The sequence below is a fragment of the Falco naumanni genome, chromosome 5 (genome assembly GCF_017639655.2).
Source record: "Falco naumanni isolate bFalNau1 chromosome 5, bFalNau1.pat, whole genome shotgun sequence".
Classification (NCBI taxonomy): Eukaryota; Metazoa; Chordata; class Aves; order Falconiformes; family Falconidae; genus Falco; species Falco naumanni.
In genome coordinates, this window is record NC_054058.1 from 91,412,111 (window position 1) to 91,435,315 (window position 23,205).

Genomic DNA, 23,205 nt, shown 5'->3' on the forward strand with positions numbered 1-23,205 from the left:
ATTTATTTGGTAAGTAACTTAACAGATGATTCCCCTAAATATTTCTCAGAACAAATAAACTAAAAGAAATACACATGAAGGCAGAAATCTTAGGAACACAAAATAAGAACTGACAAAACTTAAGCTAAAGTACATCTTGCAAAGGAAACAAAAAAAAGGAAAAGGATTGTTCAACTTAAAGGACACTTAAAGAAAAACTGTGGCCACTATGCATACTATACTGCAAAACTGAGTGAATGGCTTTCCCTTAATTATCTGTGAGGGTTACTCAAGTGCTCTCTCATAGGGCAAGATTAGGAAGAATTGCTGGGGAAAAAAAAAAAAGGGGAGTATGATAACCAATGAAACAAGACAAGCTTGATTATCACAAAGACTGAAATAACAAGATTGAGGTGAAATGTAACAAATGACATGCAAGGTGATGTAGTGACTGGACTCTCGATTCTATTTTCCAAAGAACAAAGTGAAAACCAAACCAATTTCACCAGTGGAATGAAATGTGTACATCTGAAATAAGGTCAAAACCCCTCTAATTCTAGAGCAGCCGCTTTCATTCTAAAATCTTAAAATTTAGTATACTTAGATGAATACTGGCATTTATTTTAGTAAAGAAAGTTTTGGCTCTGTACTACTTCTACAATATTTTTTTCTGGACACTATGCCCATACCTGTTTTATCAGCTATGCTGCCACCATATTTAACATTTTGACACCCTTAGCTTTCTATCTTCTAAAAGTAATGGTTGTGAAGAAGATTATACTTTGACTAGTTAATACCTGCCAATTTCTTTAAAACTCACTCATTCATATGTTACATATTTATTTCTGAGGTAGCAATGCTAAATTAATCATGTTTATTAACGTAATCCATGTCAATAGATACTACCTCTTCTCAAGTTAATTTTATGCTGGATGAAACCTAATGTGTTTACAGAGGCTGCAATATTAGAGTCAAAGATTGTTAACTTACAAATCAAACCGCAGATTCTCTCTTTCTTCGAAGAAGTAGTCCATTATAAATTTTCTTACAAAATCTGGATTTAAAGTATTATCAATTACTTCTGTTCTTCCAAACTGTAAAAGAGAATTGTAAGTTTAAGCCACATGCTATAATGAAGTTTAATTAAGTAGACTGTCAATACCAGCAATATATGAGATACAAGACAGCCTGTAAAAAAATCTTTTAAACAGATGTCATGAAAGAAAATGACTGTTCACATGAATAGATCAGTTATCTGTGGATGAAGACAGACTGGCAGAAGACCTCATACTTCAGTATAAAGAGTGGTGCACAGCCTGTATCGTATAACCTAAACTTTATAAACACCAGCACCCAGATCAGAATCCGAATTTGGGGAGGAAATTCAGTAACGTAAAAATCCACCGGTTCCTCAAAAAAAATTACAACATCAAGTAAAAGCTTACATATATTGCTTATTTCAGATAGGTTTAAATATTAGGAAATGCAATCATTAGAAGTGTATCATTTTTGCATTATCCAGCTCCTATTTCACCTTAGTTCAGCTCTCCCTTCATCTCTCCTCTCTCTTGAGTTTTCTGCAAAATGCCTGTTCTTTCGTGGTGTTTACAGGAAGAGCCTCAGCTCTCATCAAGCTGAAAATATTTTAATTTTAAAAAAACCACACAACAAAATACCACTTTGGTTAACTTCAGTTCATATACATCACAGATATAAATGATCATAAAATAATAATGTGACAATTTTGGTTTTGTTTTAGCTGTTTTTTGTTTTAGCTGTCCTTTCAAGACACTCAGAAAACAAAAAAGGAGTTATTATTGAATTGATCATTTAATTTTGTCCTACACATTGAGCATATCAACACATATCTGAATATAGCTTACTGAAAAGCTTTTTGACAGTCAGGTGAAAGACTGTTATTAAGGAGTCCTCAAAACTGCAATCTGTGCGTACAGACTTCCGAATGACTCGAAGACTGCCAACCTCTGCATTGACAGGACTTAACTAAAGCAATGAACATGGATAAAGAAAGAATAAACCTTCTTGTAACTGAAGGCTTTTGAGATGTATTTCCTGAAAATGTTTTCACATCACAGATGTGAATCTACAACCTGCACAGAACCCCTCAGCCTCCAACAGGAACCTCCCTATCCCAGCCCCTGCATCCCTAACAAACATGTGGTATGAAAGAACAGAGCATACTCCACTGTCTCTTCCTCTCAAAACTAAGCAATTTCCTTTCATTGCTTGATTCTTTCTAAAGTAAAATGGTAAAGAACTCCAGCCACATTATTTGTGTGCTTCAAAGAAACTCCATTAGCATCAGTAACTTTTTTTTTTTTCTCCTTTGAATGACTGTGCAGACATACATTCAAACTGCAGGGGACTGACTCTAAGCACCATTCATTCACAGAGGTCATCTGGAGAAGTGGGCCTGTATCTAAGAGGATGAGTGCTTGGCAAACGCACCTACCCACCCAAAGGTCTCAGGTACAATAAAATGTTCAACGGAAGTTAACACATCTTCAAGACACAGCTCTATAAAGTCTCAGGAAAACGAACAATCCTCAGAAGTGACACAGTGGTGACCTGCATCTTTACAGAGTGTGCTTGAATCCTGTTAGGTACCTTCACTTTCTCTATGCTGGGAGATGTTCAGTTGGGACAGTCTTATTCAGAGATGTCCATATTCCAGCACTTCCTATAAAAGACAGAGAAGCAAAACTATCTTCCCAATGAACAATGCCATCTCCAAATAAAAAGGCAAAGAATATTTAATATATAGTGTCATTAGCATACTTCTTTGCCAAGACTTTACATCATTTCTTAAAACCTAGGTGGAATGATTCTCCTGGTCTCACTGGAACCTTGATATCCCCTACAAGAAGGCTTCTGAATATGTCCTAAGGCACCAACTGTTCAGAAAGCAAGTTTTCTCATTAGCAATCACTGTATTTTTTCAGCTCTCCTAAGTCAAAGCAATAGCTAAGAAAAGAATAAGCATTATACAGACATGGGCCGGAGAAATCTCCAGAGTGATGAAGATACGGGATATTCAAAATGAAATGGTCTCTGAGCCTCTTAAGATAGGACTAGCAGAGGATGCACATGATCCTGGAAACAGACCAGAACATGAACAAATAGTTTGATGCTTACTGTTTGTTTTGGATGAAAAAAGTTAGCGCCTTCAGAAATTATTGAAGGCATTCTCTGAAACGTTGGGATAAATTTGACAGGCAGAGTGTTGTAAAAAACACCCTCTTCAACAAACACCAGTGACTACTATGGCCAAGTATTACACAATGGAAAATGACAGCAGCGGTAGAAAGTTGGCATTTCTATGGAAATATGTATGACCGCAATACTAGCCTGGGCTAAAGGGCCTTTCCCTCCCCTCTAAATAGTAGCATTCAAATTTTACATACATTCAAAGTCTGCAATCAGTTTCCAGGTCAAATAAATCTCAATGTTTATAAATAAAACCTTCCCCTGTCAGCTGCATGCTTTACAACATTCAACAATATTGAAGCCAGGAAAAAATGAAAGCTGGAATGGCTGATAAAATGAAATATGCAGCAGTAACTAAGAATTTAGCACTGTTTGAAGTTATGCCCTGAAAATGAGAAGCCACTCTCTGACACAAGCCAGTAAAAAGCAGTTCATCAGACCAGGGATGAGAAATGAAAACAAAGGGGTCATAAGGACCATCCATTTTGCAGTTCTGAACAGGAATATGTCTCTCATCTGTGTATTTATTCTTCCCCCCTCAAGTGTCCTATTTCTTCCATTTGCGCTCTTACAGCAAACTGTCCGAATTCTCTCAAAGACTGGAGTCAGCTGCATAAAGAACAGATTTACCCTTAGTGCTGAAAGCTGATGAACACTGGCCTAACTCCAGAAGCAAAGAACTCTGTGCCTTCAAAAAGAAGATCTAAGGATGATCACATTGTAACTGGCACAGCAAGTAAGCAAAGAACATGTATTAAGTCCTGGTAGTCTCTCATGCTACATCCAATAAAATCAGAATACAAAGATATCCACAAAAATATCTCCCAGCCTGTGCAGATTCAAGCAGCATATTGTCCTGGGAGACTCCTTAACCACCAGGCAGGAAAAGAAAGGTTACCAAAGTTCTTTAAATCCTCAGTTTAGGATGAGCTTAAAGGAGAGTAAAAGGATCTTCAGTCATGTATGACTTCCACCTCTATATACACAGAAGACACAGAGAAACAAAGAACACAGGGAGCTGCAGCCTAAGAAAGTTGACTTCCTGCTGCTAAAGTCATATCTAAATTGAAAGGCACAAACCCAAAATAAGTGAGCTCAGAGGACAGCTTGTCAAAAGAGTCCATTTAGGGGCACTAATACCTCTGTCTTGACACCTTCATAAACAGATCATTTTCTGACAGTATGATCCTTCTTGAAATAGCAAAGGCAGTTTGCACAACAGGAGGATACACTTGACTTTGGAAAAGCCACTCAGAGGAAAAGAAGATTAATGGCTAAGAAAAACAGATAAGAATCATAGAATACTTGAGGTTGGAAGGGACTTCATGAGTTTGTCCAGTTCCACCTTCCTGCTCAAAGCAGTATCAGCTAGATAAGGATTGTCCATTCAGGTTTTGAGTACGTCCAAGCACAGAGACCGCACAGCTCTCTGGGCAACCCATTCCTTAATCACTCATTCTGGAAGAGTGTTTCCCTATGATACGCAATAAATACGCAAAATGATTATGATGAAATCACACTGAGACCAGAGAAGGTCTAACAGAACAGCAATTACACTGCTACCTTAATCTCCTATCAGTAATACCGAAATTGTTACAAAACTCAAGTGACTGAATTCAGTGGCACTGCTAACTTAAAAAAAAGTAATTTGAAATAATTTAAATTGAGGCTTCAGTTTTATGGTCTGTTTACTTTTTTCCCCCCAAGAGCTATACAAATTATTCCTTCACATTAAATTAAAAACTAATTACTTAACTGAAAAATTACTATTAAAATTTATCTTATAGATGACATTAAAATGCTAGCCTCTAAAAAATCACCAGTCTACACTTTTCAGCTGAACAAAGCATCGTCTCTTTAAATCTGTTTTCCCAATTACCTATTGCCTTTTTTAAGCAGAACAGGTTATTTCTATAATCCAGTCACTTATGGCTAATAACATAACTGCTAATTAATTAGTTCTCCACATGGCCTGGTTTCCCCCACTAACAGTTGTGTAAAGCTGAAATCTTAACATGGCCAACAAGCAAATACCTTGAGAAATGTCATTCAGCATGTAACAGAATCAATTTAACCCTGTAAAAGAAAATAAATGTTCAACAAAGAAAATAAAGAACAGAATCCCTTTTCTGGATTTCCTGAGATGGACAGTCTTTGTTGCCTCATAATGCAAGCTCTCCTGGTAGGAGGGGATTTTTAAAATGTATTTAGCCATTTGAAATTGTATAGCATCTCAATCTAGTGATCCAGCTAAAAGGGGCTATAAGGTTAACGGAAAATTGTAACCTGAATTTTAAATTCAGAGTTATAAAAGACTAGGAAGTTCGGTAAGTCCAATATCAACAATACAAAGCAACTATTTAACGATGAGGGTCTAACCCAACCCTCTGCTAAACACTTTCTATATTAATTCTCTAAATTAATTCTTGCTTCAACTTTATGGCCACGAGTGAACTTGAGAATAACATCTAGTGAGCTCTCTTTTTGTGTTTTTCTTTTTTAAATTTGCAGTGTTTTATCACAATTACAATGAAGTTGTTCCAAAAAGTAATTGCCCCCATTCTGAAAAATAAGTTATTGTTTCCTGCCTGATTTTTATTTCACTTCCTTTTCTGTCTTTTGGATTCTTCTATATCTCTGTTGAGACAGACATGTTTTCTATTACGAAATTTATGTTCTTAGCACTGATATTTATAGCTGATTACAATTATCCTTAATTCAGTCTTTCATTAGGAAAATAATTTGAGCTTTATTTTTTCAGTGTAGCATATGTAATTTAATCTTCTAATAATTCAGTATTTTTATCTCTAGTCTTTTGTCATTTAAACATCTTGAAAAGAACCTAGTATTCTGTCACAATTCTAGGAAACTAAAGAACTAAAAAATGGCTTAAACTGTTACTAGGTTCTTGGCTCTGATCTAAATGGCTTTGGAAAATTGTTTAGGAAGCTCCAGGTAACACTCTCCGTTAGAAGCTCACTGTACAAAATGGTATATAAACACAACAAAACACAAACTCTGAGAAGAGGATTATAATCTAGCTTCACTACCTGTGAACAGAACAAATAAGAAACTTGAATTGTGGAGAAAGAAATGCAGTATGAATAGAATGAGCCTGTTACAATGATGAATAATAGTCTCATAAGCAGAATTACAGAAACTACAAGGAAACAAACAAAAAATTCACAGCTGCCAACCCCACTCTAGAAAAAGCATAGTCATAAAATGTTCTGCAGTGTGCTTGTCCCAAAGAAAGAATAATGCTTTTATCAGAAAAAAACACAACGTTTCTCTAATGTGCACGCAAACACTCATATGAAATCTATCTACTGAATGTACACGTAATGGTGATTTCTATATAACCCTTTTTAAACTGATGGTTATACAATCATAAGTATATAAAACTCAGAAAAGTTTCCTCATTTTTCTGTGCTTTGGCTTTTCTCCAGTAACTGTTTCCTTTGAAAGGAAACGTGACTTCCTTGAAAAGATTTCCTATGGACTTGGATATCCATGGATGCACCCCATGCAGTACCATACATACCTAAATGATAGGAAGCAAGGACTGAAAAAAGTTACAAAACAAATAGATCTTTACAGAATTAAACAGTATAAATATATAAAAGGCAACTATGAGGACTTGGCAGAACATTATTCATACTGAGTGATCAGACAATAATACAGCAGATGAAGTTCCATATGGATGACTGAAACACTATATCTACATGAGGAAAAAAAGTAACAGCCGACAACACAGAGTTAGGATGGCTGAATAAGCAATGAGAGCACATAAAAGGAGAAGTTTTACTGTGGATGGAACTACAGTATAGGGACTAGGCAAAGATCATGACAGCATTTTTTAATTTCCCTACAAACTGGTCACCTTTGCTGTCTTGGAATTCCACTGCAACTTTGCCTGTTTTCTCTCTGTTTGATGACTCAGTCAAAAAAGATACTTTTTCTTGTCTCCAGCATATTTACTCCAGATTTACAAAAAAAAACAACAAAAAGTGTACAGAATTCATGAACAGGAAGGCCTGAAGAACAGGAAGCCATGAACACTTTTAGACACAATGGAATTACTGAGGATATAAAATAACATTTGGCAGCTCCTGAAACTGGAAATCAGCATGATGAGGACCAGTAAGAGAACAGACTCCCAGGCAGGTACACAAATTTATTTGCATCCAATGCATCCTTACAGTAGATAGACCAGTGGCTCAGAGCTTCACTCCATAAGCAGTTCCTCAACACTTACTGATGGTGACTAATGTCAGTAAAACTGCAGTTGGTTGAGTATTTCATAACGTCTATTATTTATTTAAGATCCACCTTTGAAGTGTTCCCTCTTGTTTTCAGAATTAGCACCCTCTTTGAGATGAAGAAATTAAGATTCTTAAAACATATTATTTAAGGTTTCTGTAGATAAAACCAAATTATACTTACCCAGTTACCCATATTTCAAATGTGTCCTCACAAAGTAAGGAGAAGTAAATATTTTAAAACCAAAGTTCAGATTCTGATGATGCATTTGTTGCCTATTATATTAACTGAAATACCTGATGATCACACTGTAAATGAAAGCAGGGAAAATGTTTTGAAAAAACCCACCCTTCTGAATTGAGAACAAAATATTCTAGTTCTTTGCTGATGATTTGGTGGACAAGAATAACTGAGTAAAATCATGGGAATCTGCACCACAGGCAAACGGGAGTCAATGCCCAGAAAACATGTACCCTTCATCGAATGAATGGTTAACTATTGTATTGAATACATCTGAATAGCTTAATTTAAGGGGGAGGGGGGAAGCACACTACTACAATAGTTCTAGGGAAATTACGGAGATTATGAAATTATTTACTGTGTTTACGATCCCCAAGCATTTTCTGCAGTGTTCAAAAGAAAGTAATTAGGCAAATGAAGGACGAGAACGATGCTTATAAGGATATGGAACAAAAAGAAAGTATTGCCATGACTGAACAACGTTCTTTACTGTCTACATATATCATCAGGGGTTTATTATTTGTCTCATTTTTGTCTTCTCCAAACAGTTCCAGGTGAATTCCATCTCTACAAGCTAGTAAAATATTAAGTAAGTGTTGAAACGCAACAAAATGGACACAGAATTTTTTTGAAAAACCCACTATTAGTGCATTCACCACTGCAGGCAGAAAAAGCACAAAAATAAAGGTATGAGATTACCCATCTAATGTATATATCAACTAACCTTCTACCTACCACCTTATTGTTTACCACTGGTATAAATATAACACAAAACATAAAATGCAATCCTGACTCAGCCCCTCTATCATGCGAGCCTCTGAATTTTGATTGTCATAACAGCTACTAGGAATGGGATTCCACTCACTGAACTTTACGTCTGACAGTCAAAAGTGTAGGCTTTTGATCATCACTTGGAGGCATTTCTAAAGAATGATTCATCTGTTCTAATGCAGACACCTAAATTAGGTCTGATGAACTGCCCTCAGGAAGTTGTATTTTTCCATTAACTATAAATAGTTTAAAGAGTCAACTGAGTTGTAAATACCTATACCTGGACCTTATCCTGACAGTCAAGATAATTATGTCTTAAAAGAAAATAAACTGTAAGATTTTCTAGAAACTGCTATGTCAAAAGTCCGTTTTAACCCCTGCAGTTCCCAAACTGGCATATGATACTATAAGCACATGCGAAAGTGCATCACCTAACCAAGATACTCTAACCAAAACAAAGATACAATACAAGAAATAACGTTGCACACTGCCCTATTCAGGTAGTTTTGCTTTGGTCAAGGAGATAAAATGGCAGAAGACAATACAAAGCTATACGGTGGTGATGCACTTCAACCATTACAAACTTGGCTCTGTTAAAATTGAGAGCAGATGCAATCTTTCCATCAACAATCTCCTAAATCACCTCAAAACATGCACACAGAACATTTTCTAAGTAAGGTGATGATATTACAGTTTTACCATCAGGACAAGTATGATATTAAAAATGGCTAATATTTATTTCAACAGTCAGACCAGACAAGTATGAAAATTCCACAAAATTACATATGAACCTTAAACAACAACAAAAGCCAGAATTTCTGACAAAATCCTCTTAACCTTAGATCAGAAAAGGACCCAAATGCTTTAGTGATGATCTAGGCCTGACTACCAAACCACACCAAGCCACCTAAGTCAACTGAATGCCTGAAGACTCCTCTGCTTTCAGTTAGCTACCCAGATGTTTAGAACTCTGCATATGTATATTGCTTCTGTCAATTTAAGATCGGTGAATTCCCATGTAGGGTCCCCAAACTGACATTTCTTCACACAAATCATCAGAGGGATGTGATCCACCAGGTATACTGAGAGGACATCTAGTACAAAGCTCAGAACAGAGCACAGCAATTTAACTGAAAACTACAAATGAAATAGGTACAATGTTTCACGCATCATGCAGTTATATGAGCTTTTCTCCAAGCAGGAGACAAATTCTCTCATCTCGACAAGTATAAAACCCACATCCACCATGTTTCAGGAAAGCAGAAAACACATTTCTCCAGCCAACTGGCAAGGACACCAAATATAAGGGAAGAGGTCTGGTTCCTGTGCTCCTGGCCCCTCCACTGAAATTTTTACACAGTAGTAGTCACATAAAACATCCATTCTGAAAACAAGAACATCAGACCTCCTCTCTTGTACAGGGAAAAATAATAAGATAGTTCATTCCTCTAATGGTTCTGTTCTTAGAATGAATGGCCACACAGCAGACCACCTACACTGAAAAACAGTTCCATCAATCCTCTCTGTAAGGCAGCTAAATAGTGCATTTATCAGTAGAAAGATGACCACCCTTCCCCCAACACTGTCAACTCTTTCAAAGAATAACTTTAAAGGAGAAAAATTAGATAACCAAGTACAGGGAGAGAGTTCCCGGCTACAAATGTTGATCTGTTGTAGATACTCAGTGTAGAGGTACTTGATTTAGTTTCTTAAGACATACCACTCCACTGTTCACACTGATGGGCTAAGAAGACATAATCCAACCTATGTATAATACACTCGCTTCCTTCTTGCCTGGTGTATACTCTACTCAGCAGCACCTAACTTCTCCCAAACTACATAGGAAAAGTAGATCTCCACCACAACTACAGACTAGTTTTGAAGACACTGACCACCACCATAGCCGAATCCTTCCATGGATCTTGTGCTGTTTGTCTTCTCTTTATAGCCACAAACCTTCTCCAGATTGATAGCTAAGTTTGATTTCATTTATCTCAGGGAGACTGTAAAACAGGAAAGTCATGTATTCTCTCTACCTTTGTTTTTACTTTTGATGGAAATGTGCAATACAGATAAGGAAACTGAAATTAATGTGACTAGGTTTTAAGTGTTCACTGCTACATAGGATTCCCATTGTTCAGGATGGCATTAAAGAGGCTATGACACACCCTCTTCGCTACAGAAAATGACCAGCCTTAAGCATACTCAAAACCTTTATACATCTATGAATAAGTATCTTACCTCTCTCCATTCCTTGTTTCCAATGGCTTGTGTGTACAAAACACAGACTGTGGGGAAAAAAAAAAGTTAGGTCATTTTCAGAATTTAACATATTCTTAAATTAAGTGAACCAATTTTGTAGTCTGTTGTGCTGTTGAAATTAGTAATGAGGACAATCAAATAGTAAAATGTTTTCCCTCAGTTTTCGGTATGCCTAAGCAGACTGGCAACAATATGGTCTAGTTGTTACAGCAATGAGCTAATAAATAAGGTGGTTCTAAAATGGGAGGCAACACTTACACTTGACCTCCAGCAAATCACTTGGCAATCCTTAGCAGTAAAATTGGATAAAAGCAGGTCTTCATTAAACGTGGATGGTCTGGCTATCCTAGTTAATCTAATGCGTAATCACCCTAAATTATGCTTCCTTCAAGAGATGAGAGAATTAAAGTGAAAACAAAGGAGGACCCTACTGGAAAAATAGAGAGGGGAAATAAAAGCGGAAAAAGGAAAAAAAAAAAACTTTTCAGGTTTTCTTCTTTAATTCTGTTTCAGATTATTTATAGATAAATGTCTTACATATGCATCCCTTTTTTAAAAAATACACAAAGTCTAACAAAAAATTGAATCAAAGAAGTTTGTTGACCTAAGCTGTTTTTGAAAGACCAAGTAACATAATCCCACAGGCATCACTCTCCTTACAGATCCATTTTTCCAGTACAGAACCCACTACGCAGTAATTGGTAGCCTCCATCACAGGACTGATGACAAAGGTACAGTGACTATAATCAGGTCTTTTAAACACTTGTATAAGTACAAATCACTTGCACTGAAGGAGCACTATAAACTATTTTCTACAGTCTTGAACTAGTTGCAGCTAATGACCATAAAGCAATTTTTACCTGAAACTCCACTACAACCCTTTTCTGAACAATGGAAATAAAGATATTTGAACACTTTTTTCTCACAAATTCTTCTCCGGTGTCAGTCCTTATTTTTCAACAGAAGGTTAAAAATAATACTGTTTTGGGTTGCAGCCTTGAACAATAAAGGTAGAAGCCTGGTTTTGTTCTCAATGAAGTCAGAATCATCAGACCAAAGTAGAAATGAAGTCAAGCTTGAAACTACATTTTCTTGTTACTTAAAAGGTATTTGCTACACACACACACACAAATATCAGACCACAAAGCAACAAAAAAACCCACCCAAAAAAACCCCATTAGGCAGTAGCAAATAAGGAGGAACAGAAAAATGCAAGTTCAATATTTTAGCTCACATAGAAGTTAAAATTTAACACAATTCAACATTTTTTTTCCAAATAAGATGTCTTGTAGAAGAAAAACAGAAAAAAAAACCCTAAAAATCTTTTTCTGGAGATGTTTGCCTGTCTCCATTTAATCTAAATGAATCCTTGAGCAATTATGCTCCTAGCTTTGGTTCCTACTTAGAGTAGGATGAATCCAAACCAACAAGCCTATTTTCACAACTCGCTCTGGAGTAGATTGCTGAACTATATTACACAAAGAATGAAGTTAAATCAGAAAACATGAGACAATACAGTGAAATGGAAGCCATGAAATCACCTACAAAAGTGTTGAAGGTTACTGAACTTCTGAATAACCTTTACATCTAGTAAGATCTGTGCCAAGGTAACCCTGGGAGAAGGAAATGTTGTCAAAGGAAGTTTTCACAGAAAAAAACAAGAAAAAAATTTCTCTGGAAATACCCCTACTGCTTATATATAATCAGGTAGGCTCTGGCAAACTTTCCTTTCACTTTACCCATTGGAAACTTTTTTAAACTAATGTTACCAGTTCTGCAACAATGAATATTTTCCGTAGTGGTTTCCAAGAACGCAAATGTCTCACTAATTTAAAAAGCAGATATAATTGTGGATTGTATTCATTTTGCCAAGAGTTTACATCAAATTTTCAATCAGCAATTTCTCATAACTATTACCCCAATTGAGAATAGAACTGAAATTCATTTAGAGGAAAAGCCAATGCATGGGAAGAAAATGATTCTGCCTGTGCTGTGATTACATGAAGAAAACATGCCAAATTCATTAATTTATATGTCCTTTGCAGGTCTTATCCCTGTCTCATCAGGAAAGCATTGCTTTAGCTTATTTTCTCCAAGATAGGTTTTCTCAAAAATATTCCTAGAAAAAACAGTCTCCAAACTGGAAGAACAGAATGGTCCAAATGGTACAGTAATCAAGATATATGATTGCTTTGACTCCACTGAGGAGAAAGCGCTGTCAGTAAGAGACTTCAGTATTGTTTAAAATACTTCATGAACAAGGGCTATCCAAGTCTGTTCCATCTATATCTAATATCTCTACATTATTTCTGTAACTTGCCTCTAGGGAGGCAAAGTGCCAGCTTCCTCTTGGCATCAATATTCTAGATTGCAGAAAAGTGGTCAGAATTGGATAAATGCTGAGAAGCAATTACAGTATCAACAAAGGCTAAGTAAACCTCCTCAGAGAACCAGAGAAATCACAAGTTCCTTTTTAATTTCAGAAGAAGGCTGTTTATGTTGACATGGGAGTCAACTATATTCATGCGTGTCCCTCTGAGAAAAAGACAAAGAGGATAAAATCAGATTTTCACTATCGGTACGATCCCTAGATAACTGCATTAGTTTGAAAAGTATATTAGAACTGCACTAGTCAAATCCAATGAGACCTCAACATACAGAGCGACTCTACGTGGTTCTATCTTGTATGAGAGCTAATGGCTGCAAATTCAGTAGGTCTCAAAGTGGATCTCGTGAAAGTGGTATGATGCTGGGTTTGATACCATTTTAGCTAACAGGATAGTTACTGTGTACAGGCCAGCCTAAGAATGGCCTTTGTCCTAGCAAAGAGCCACTGAGGAACGTTACCCTGCTGTACTTCCAACTACAGAAAAGAACAGCACTTTTTATACTACATCTTTACCCCATTCACTTTTACAGTAGGGCCTGTAACTGTGCTCAGCTGAAGGACACTGTGAGCAAACAAACTAAATTGTCTAATAAACCCCCCCTGCAGAATACTGAAGGTACACTGTTTGGAGAGCACCCATAATCAAATACCCATACTTTGCCAGGTAATTTCTTGAGTGCAAATACAGTATGAGCACTTCCAGAGCCAACAGTTTCCCCCTTCTCTCTTTTACCAAGGACAGCATTACTGCATTCCATGGTTTTGTACTGCTAACCTGTGACAGACAGGCCTGATTGGCAGCATAACTGGGTACTGCCAACTTGAGACCAGCTCTCTAAAGCACATTACCAATTTGAGTGTGGTTTTTTTTACCACTCAGAGACTAGAAAGCAGTTTGTTTTGAATTGATAGGCAAGATTACGATACTTGGGAAAAAAAAATCCATATACTTTGAATCCATAAAAAATACCACCAGTTTACTTCTCAGAAATATTTTAAAGATAGCTATTAAAATTTCTTTAGGTTTCCCTGCCACTCTGTTTACTTGTGTCCCTTCCCCAGCATGGGTTACCACCAGCCATGATCACTTGGGTTTGCACAGCTGCCCTGGCTTGGGCTGCCCACAAGCCACAGACCCATCAGAGGTACTGCCTTTTGCACGGAGTGTCTCCTTCCAAGAATGCATCTCCAACAGCGTATTTTTCCAACGTGTGGCTCTGGCAGTATCTTCGGCAGCTGTGTCTCTAGCTCCTAGCTGCTGCCACATTTTTCTAAAACATGTCTGGGCAGGGGCACTGCGTGCTCCCCTGTCTGGCAGAAGTTCTGGCAGGCAGGCATTACTCACATGGCTTTCAGAGCTGACTTGAACCAGCTGTGACAGCCACAGGGTGGTTCGTGGCCTCCTCCCACAAAGATCACACTGCAGTCCCCAGCTACCCAAACCCTGCAATTTATGCCCAATACAATTCCCTATCTGATAAAAACTTGAAGCACTTGTCCCTAATAATACCTGAGCTTAAAAACTAGACACCTCACCACTTTTGTTGAAAGGTGCCTGGATTTAATAAAGAGATCCCTGAATTCAGTCTATCAGAACCACCCTTCAAAATTGCGTAACCTAGACAAGTGAGTTTGGTTTTTAATTGGCTAATAAACTTAGTAACATGCAAAATTCTCAATTTTGCTTCTGCATGATCTACCTACACCAGAGGCATGGTATTTCCTATGTCTCCTTAAAAAAAAATGGTTAGGTTAAGAATATCAAAGGTACTTCTAACTTCAGGCAAAACTTTTTTCCCTAGGAAGTAAAAGCTTTTCCCATCAAAAGTCTATTGTGGAATCTCTCTTAAGAAACTTCTGGTTAAGAACAGACAAACATACTCTCACAAAAGTACTCAAATGTTTCATACTGTCACATGACTCAGCATTCAAGTATATCCCATCAGGACATGGTTACATGTCCAGACACTTGGTAGAAGTATATGTGTCTCAGTTTTTTTCCAATGTCAGTAAGCACAATACATGGTATTCTAAGGAAGAAAAGCCCAGGCTAAAAAAAAAAAAAAGTGAATTCATAGACAAAGATATGGAGAGTTGTAGAGGAGACAACATGACCCAAGATACCATAATCTAAGGACTAGTCAATTAACACTACAGAAGTAATTTGATTAAACACTATCAGAAAAAAAGGAAAATTTTCGTGGTCTCAGTTCCTCGATAGAAGTTTTATAAAGTGTCTGATACAGGAAAATAGTCATAAATTTTAAATCAGAAGTCCCATCATACAGAAATCCATAGGCATGAGAGGTTTTGGGGATCCAGTTATACTATTTTTGATGAGTAAAGATCATGTTTCCCAGAGACAAATTTACTTGATTTTTCAGCATTTGACTCTGAGATTAGTAGACACTAGCAGCAACAAGTGTCTCTAGTTTATTTAGAAGTTTGCTTACTAACTTTGAAAGAGATCTAGAACAACAGATACTAAAAAAAAAAAAAAAAAGAAATACATTTCCACATTTATGAGTTTTCAGGAAAATGTAAGCTGATTGCTAAATAACAGTCTATGTAGCTCAGAAAAGCAATGTTGAATACAGTCTTTAAAATTCCAGTCCATATAACAAAAACTATTAGTGTAACTTAAGTGTAACTTAGTTATTTTAAATAATTGTCACAAAAACAATGTAAACCTCACACTGAAGAAAATCACCCACCTAATTTTTAATCCAGTGTTTACATATTTGCAATATATGATGAGAAAAACAATAAAGTGCTATATACTCACTCGGATCAGATTTAGAAAATGTATCTCTGTCCAAAAGATTTCTGTTAAAAAAAGAAAGAAAAATAATCTTATTTATAAAAAATGGTGAAAGACACAAATCAGATACCAAAGCATATATATTTTCAACAATTTTTAACAGAGTCAGCTTAGTTTTCTGCCCTCCTAATATGTAAGATTTATTCAGTCAGCACTAACCCTTGAGTCATCTTACATTTAATTTTATTATACATTCTGGATTTGAGCAAACTGTGGCTCATATACACCAATACTATGAAGTGAAAAGGAACACAGGACAAGCACATTAAATATATAATAGAAATCAGGAGTAGAAATATCTTTAAAACACAAATGTCTACCAGAGATTAACTTGCTAGTTGAACCCAAAACTTTCAGACTTTACTTAAAGGAATAGCTATGAGATCTCAGAACCATCAGGACATATCTGTAAGCATCTGTCACAGATAAGTAAAGAGAACTAAAGCATACACAGGACATACACCAAAATTATGAGTTTTCTACACATCTACAAAACACCTAGGAATAATAGTAAGAATTAATCTCTTGTTATGCAATATTGTAGCCACACTTCAGCCAACTGAGAACCATACACAGATAAGGAAACTCTAACAATAAGCCTAGATAACCAGGACTGAGCAGAAAACCATTGTCAGAATAGTTACCAACATTTCAACATTTAATAATAAAAATTTAAAATAAAATAATAAAATAAATTATATTATCTTGACGAACTAGAAAAATGGTCTGAAAACAGGATGCCATTGAACAGGGAGAAGAAAAAGCTATTAAACTTAGACAGGTAGTTTAAGTATTAAATTTAGGTATTAAACTTAATCAACAGCAAAAATGCAGCATAGCTGGATATACAACAGTTATGTCAAAAATGGTTCTAGGCATCACAGTAGATCACAAATTGAACCGAAGTCAGGAATCTTGAGCCTTTGGGAATACGGCATACTGGAATACATAAAGAAAAATGATACTTTAGAGTAATTCTCTGGTCTTCATAATACTGGTAAACACTCAAGTCAAGCAATAATGTTTTGGGTACTCCAACTTCTTGCAATCTAAGACAGACATGTAGCCACCAGAGTGCAGCAGAAGCAGAAGTAATCAGAAATCTATGGAATATATCTATGAGGCAAACACTGCTGCAAGTTGAAGCTGATCTTCCTGTAGACAGCAAGTAGAAACAGGTTTAACCCTAAATTGAACCTTCTGCACTGCAGGTGCAGAAGCTGAACTTTATTATTTCGTTTTACTATCTTTCATTGTAAACGTGGCCAGATATGATATAAAATCTCCACTGAGGGTCTTTAAGAACTTGTTAGGTAGCTACAACTCCTAATAAGTCCTTTGATGCTACCTGAAGCAAGAGGAAGGATTACATAATCAGTTTACATCCCTTACAGCTTATTATTTTTAATAATTAGTACAGTGTATTCAAACTCTTTAGTCTCATGCAGATCGAAATCGCATTTTTGTGCTACTGAACAGTGCTGAAAAGTGCATTAGCATGTAGTTCAACACAGGCGCTCTAAGTGGTCTACTCAGACTTCAACAAGGAAAAGATACTGCATTCCCATTTTAGGTACTGCCAACTCCATGTTTCAGAACAATCAATATGAACAAAAGATAGTTTTAAAAGAACTTGGGGTGCATGTTTTATTTACTTTAGCCAAAGTAGGCAGTAGGATTAAAATTAGTATTTGTGAATGAACCTGAACTGAAGTCTGTACATGCTACTCCTTCAGAACCTCTCTAATCCATTCAGAAGTGGGATGTTTATATATGCATTTAATTATACTCAGAGAGACTGTATTCCATCTTAACCAAAAATGTGGAAATACAAATTGAAATATTAATAAACCCAGGAAAATCAGTGATTACAAGTCTGTATTTGACAATGACTACAAACTGCTTTAAAAGACAGTACTGTAAATTCTGCAATATCTGCAATCCAAGATTAAAATTCCCTCCTATACTTCTTTAATTATACATACCTAGATATGCCATTAATTCACAGGAACTAGAATTGATTTTATTATCCCAAAATGAATTGCTATATAACCCTAGATTTAGGGTTATAGGAAAGAAATAGTACATTAAGTTTTGGGATAGGCCTCCCATGCTCACCATCAGAATCCCAAGCAATTTTAATTCCTCTGCATAAATACTGTACAATGACTTTATAATTGGTATGTTAATGTTTTTGACTGCAGATTAAGATTAAACTATTTTAATGACTCGTATATTAAGCTAAGGTGCTTGGAGCTTTTTAAATATTTCCTGCTCTTATTTTGTTCCTTTTTTAAGTTTTCTTCCTCTATTTTCCCATATACATAAGAACATAAAGACTGGCTATACTGGGTATTATAAAGCTCAGTCTGTCCCGATACTCTTACTCCAGCAGTGGCACAAAGGAGCCACCATGGGAACAGTGTAAGAACAAAGTAAGAATCTGTAATACTTCCTGAAAATGTTCCTGGTCACCAGCTATCAGCTGCTTGGGAACATTTCTACATAGAAAGTATCCCCCAAAGGATTGTAAGGATTGAGATACCAAAGTTTAACAGTGTAATTCAGGTCAGTAAGTATCATTCATTCACAGTTTTGAACTAATACAGCTTGTAATATCCTCAGTTCGACTCTTCATGCATTTTACCATAAATAAACAATGTTTTCAGCAAAGTTTGCAGACATGCCTGATATTCCAAATCATTAATAACCAACCAAAATAGTAACATAAGAACTTAACAAGCTGTTCAACCAATGCAGCCAGTTTTGGAAGGAACTTAAAGACTAGTGCCAACAGGAAAAAAAAAAAAAAAAAAAAAAGTCAGATCGGTCCACTAAATCACCTAACAGCTGAAAAGGTTGCTCAATTTCATATGTGCATCTTCATTTCAAGAGGAACACAAACAAACTGGTCCTTTAAATATATGCAAACTGCATGGCACATAAGTACAGGACAGTCTACAACCAACAGAAATGTTAAAAGCAAAAGGAGAAACTGGATGCATTCCTGGAACTTCATGTAGTCTTTATCCCTGTAATAGCCAATGGCACTTCTTCACAGGCTGAGTGATACCAGGTGTACTTCTTTCCCTTTTTCCTGAGAAAAGCATTCTTTTTAGTAGTACCCTATTTTTGTCTCAGGAATCAGTTCTAGGAAAGCTCACAAACTCAGAAACCAGAAATACCTGAAACTTCTGTTTCTTCCTCCTAATCAATATCAATTTTGACTAAACATGGTGACTATACTTTTTCTATGCTCATTAAGCCTTTCAGATAAAGAATGCAAAAAGAGAAGGAATTGATATCAATTATGAGGAAGAAGAAGAAAAAAAAAAAAAAAAAAGGAGACACATGCTTTTATCAGTAGAAACATACATCAAATACCTACTGCAAAGAAGTCTAGGAACATCTGTGCAGAAAGCATTATTCTACCAGCACAAATCCTGAAGGAATTCATTCTACACCTGCCCATTCCAGAGTGGACCTTCCAAAATGGTTGCAATAGCATAAGATGACTCAGGGAAAAAAACAAAAAAACAAATAGGAACCATGACAATAACGCCTACTTAGTCTAAACTGGAAAGCACAAGACAGATTAAAAATGTTGGGATAAAGATTTATTTTTCTGTAAAATGAAAGCAAATTCCCCAGGGGAGAGAAAGTAATCAGTAAATAAGAAAAGGTAAAAGATATTTAGCTATGCCTTGCAGAATCATTTTGTCCACACAGTTTCATCAACTTCATAAAGATCTGTCAAAATAACAGTTTCTGCTCAGTGCTTTGCTTGAAAAAAATGTTTTAGAATAGAATAGTTCAGTTGGACAGAACCTACAGTGGACTTCTAGTCCAACTGCCTGACCATTACAGGGTTGACAAAATGTTAAAGCATGGGCATTGCCTCTTCAACACTGGGACAGGCTTGGGGCACCAACTACCTCTCTAGGAAGCCTGTCCCAGTGTTTGACCACCCTCTTGGTAAAGAAATGTTTCCTAATGTCAAGTCTTTTGTACTTCATTTAATGTAAAAACATCTCGTATGTACAAATCAGATACTTCAGGTTTCTCTGACCTAGTTAGCAGTGGTAGCTAAGCAGGAATCATTACAGTCTATGTTGCTTTGTATGATCTCATATACTCTATGCATTATATGTATGTTGACAAAGACTGACCTATGTTAAAAACTAACATTTACTTGCCTTGTTCACATAGACTTTGCTTCAAATTTGGCTTTACTTTAACGATCAGTATCTGAACTTCCTGCTTTGTATTTTTTTTGTTTTAAATTTAACCCTTTGTTAAACCCAAATGCTAAGAAGTAAATTCAATTCCCCCTTCGCAAATGACAGAATTCTGGCACTGAAGGACAGACTACAGTAACTATAGAACTGAATAGTTTAAAATCTATTTCTCTAGTTTCAAAAAAACAAACAAAACCACCTTCAGAACCAAAACCAACTGTGTTCCTATAACTGGAAAAATCTATTTATACATTGCTTTCAACAGCTCAGAAATCCTTAATGATAAAAATGTGGTTTACTTCAGATTAATTTGTCAGAATCTCTCTGGCTGTTAAGGTTTTATGTTTTTCTTCATCTTTAGATTACATTTAAATGCATGCAAAGATTCCTGGGTTGTGAAATCAAGCATTCAACACAAAACTTTGCTACCCATGCAAAATAATTTTTAATTTTTAGAAAGTATACATTTTCAATAGATTACATTTTCATATAAGCATACACTACTTTTCTCACAGCACACTTGTATTGCTCCACGGGAAAAGGAATTGTCCTGAGTTCATTTAACAGTTGATTAAACAAATGCATTTCTGTCTCCCTCACTTAATGCTGTGCTTTTTTCAAGGAAGGTTAAAAAAAAAAAAAAGAAAAAAAAAAGCAAGCATCTCCTCACTTTTTACTGTGCAGAATAGCATCCATTCTACTACTAATGGTAACATAACTATATTACATCCTAGTAGTCACTGTCCCTCAGCCTTAACTGACATTACTGGACTTGCAACGGTCAGTCCTAGGTAAGATGACGCACGATCCAAAGAGCCTACTTGAGTGAAGAGTCCACTTCACTTCCTGCAGAGTAATTTCACAAACAACTTTTCATTTGTAGTGTTAGCTTAAGTAGTCACCTTTCCATAGGTGTTTACTCTCTCTCTCTTTGTATTCTGTTAGAATGCAATGAAGAGCAAGCTATTAGCCTCCAGATCTCTAGATTTGAAATGCCCTGGACCTAAAAGCAGATTAGACAATATCCCAGAATTTTATCTTCTTGTCAAAATAACTGTTTCTCTTGGAAAGGCTCACAGGCGAGGAAACGGTGGGTCTCCTGTCTAAGAGGCAATTAGGATGACCTCTCCCTTTCTGTTCAGGTTGTCTCCACTCTTCGGGGCACTGGAAGAGCTGGGAAGAAAGCAAACATATCTCTGATACACAAGGTTAAGAAAACATCCACAATACCTCCTTATAACCTTTGCAGAAGTAATTGACTCTTCTTGTTCACAAGAAGACAAAGAAAGAATTTTCAGCCTCCTAGTAACTTTCATTGTCAATTTAAACATATATTAGCTCAGAAGCTGTTCTCTTAAGGGAAAAAGAAAGGGAGAAGCAATGAGAAGAGTTAGATCAGCAGTGCTTCCATGAGTTTTATGACAACCCACAGAAAATCTTCTCTGGCTAGATGTACACCAGGGGTCCTCAAACTTTTTAACCAGGGGGCCGGCGCGCGGATGAAGCGGCAGGCAGCCATCTGAGGCTGCTTGGTTCCCCCCCCAACCCCCGACGGGGGGGTTCTGTAAATACAAGGGGCCGGACTGAGGACCCTGGGGGGCCGTATCTGGCCCACGGGCCGTAGTTTGAGGACCCCTGATGTACACAAAGAGTTTTAGGATGAAACCTCTATTAAAACTGCTCACTACGCCTGGGGGTTAAAAAAAACCAAATAAATTGCCAAGTTTATTTACCTAAACATAGCAATAGTTTTGCAAGAATTCTGTGGAAACAGACAGGAAGTACTGAATTATGAAAAGATACTCATGAAGATGAAGCAGACCTTAACATGATCTTGGGCTGTTCCAGTTTAAATTAAAAAAGTCCATTTAGGAATATCACAGACTGGTTGAACTCTGCTTCAGTACCAACCGAATTATGATTTGAAACCAACAGAACAAACCAGCTACATTTATGTTTCCAAGGCTGGGCAAGTAAACAGCCTCTGGCTCTGAGCTACTAGTGATATATCCTGGGGGATGGCACTAAGGACTGCTGGTGGTCAAAAGACCTATTCAATCTAGTGTGAGCTCACCAGTCCCTTCCAGCTACTTTCACCCAGCCCATTCAAATCCATGGATATGCTATCCTATTTTAGATCTGAATTCTTTAGGAATGTGTATTTAATGCAGTGTTTCATTAATGTATAACAATTTACAAAACATACAGATTGGTTTCGCACAGTTTTCCCGAAACAACTCTTTAAAAGGTACACATAAAAGAAGTCATTTAGAAAGCAAACATATACCATCAATGCAATACACCTCAACCTTTCTCAGCCATCGCAGGGGTCTGTTAGTGGGTGAGGCACTGCTTAGATGGGCAGAGAAAGCAAGAAAATTAGGAAAATAACACTATTACAGAAAACCTTCATAATAATACATTTAAAGTTGTCACACACTTCCTAGTACCTAGACCTTCTCCTGCTGTCAGGCTTTCCTTCATACCACCCTTCTGAGGCCCAAGATTGTTGGCTTCAGCTGTGGGGGGGTGTTACAGGGAGCTGTCCATTAGTGTCCCACGTCCTGTCTGGGGAGAAGCATGAAGTTTACTGTGGTGGCAGAGGTGGAGCAGGGCATCTCAGCAGGAGTATGATACTGATGGCTTCCTCCTCCCCACTCTGAGGACCCCCACCTGGGCTCTTTCTCCAACATGCTGTTACACCTTGCACTTGCTTCATTGGTCTGCAGCTCCATTTTACATCCAAATTTGCTCTATATGGCGTGTTTTACATCTGCTTGAGAATTGCTCTTTCAGCTCTTTGTTATTCAAAAAAACAGTTTTGCCCAGATCCCAGCCTGCCCTTCTCTACTGACCACTGGTGACTCTTTACAGCACTGGGGTCCCCAGTGGCATCCCGAGCCTCCTCTGTTCAGCCTCCCCTCCTGCTCCTCCTCCCTGCATCCTGTGTCCCCACTTGCCAGGTCTCTGCTATCACACCAGGCTGATGCTCCTCTGCACTGCACCATTTTCTG

At 36.9% G+C, this 23,205-nt stretch overlaps 1 protein-coding gene across 1 annotated transcript in view; it reads right to left on the minus strand.

Moving 5' to 3' along the window:
* Positions 1–23,205, minus strand: part of CPNE8 (copine 8) — a 109,968-nt gene that overhangs the window by 81,084 nt on the left and 5,679 nt on the right. Inside the window, 3 exon segments of the mRNA XM_040594032.1 lie at positions 970–1,073; positions 10,723–10,769; positions 15,918–15,958. Of these exon segments, the coding sequence (XP_040449966.1) occupies positions 970–1,073; positions 10,723–10,769; positions 15,918–15,958 (192 nt within the window).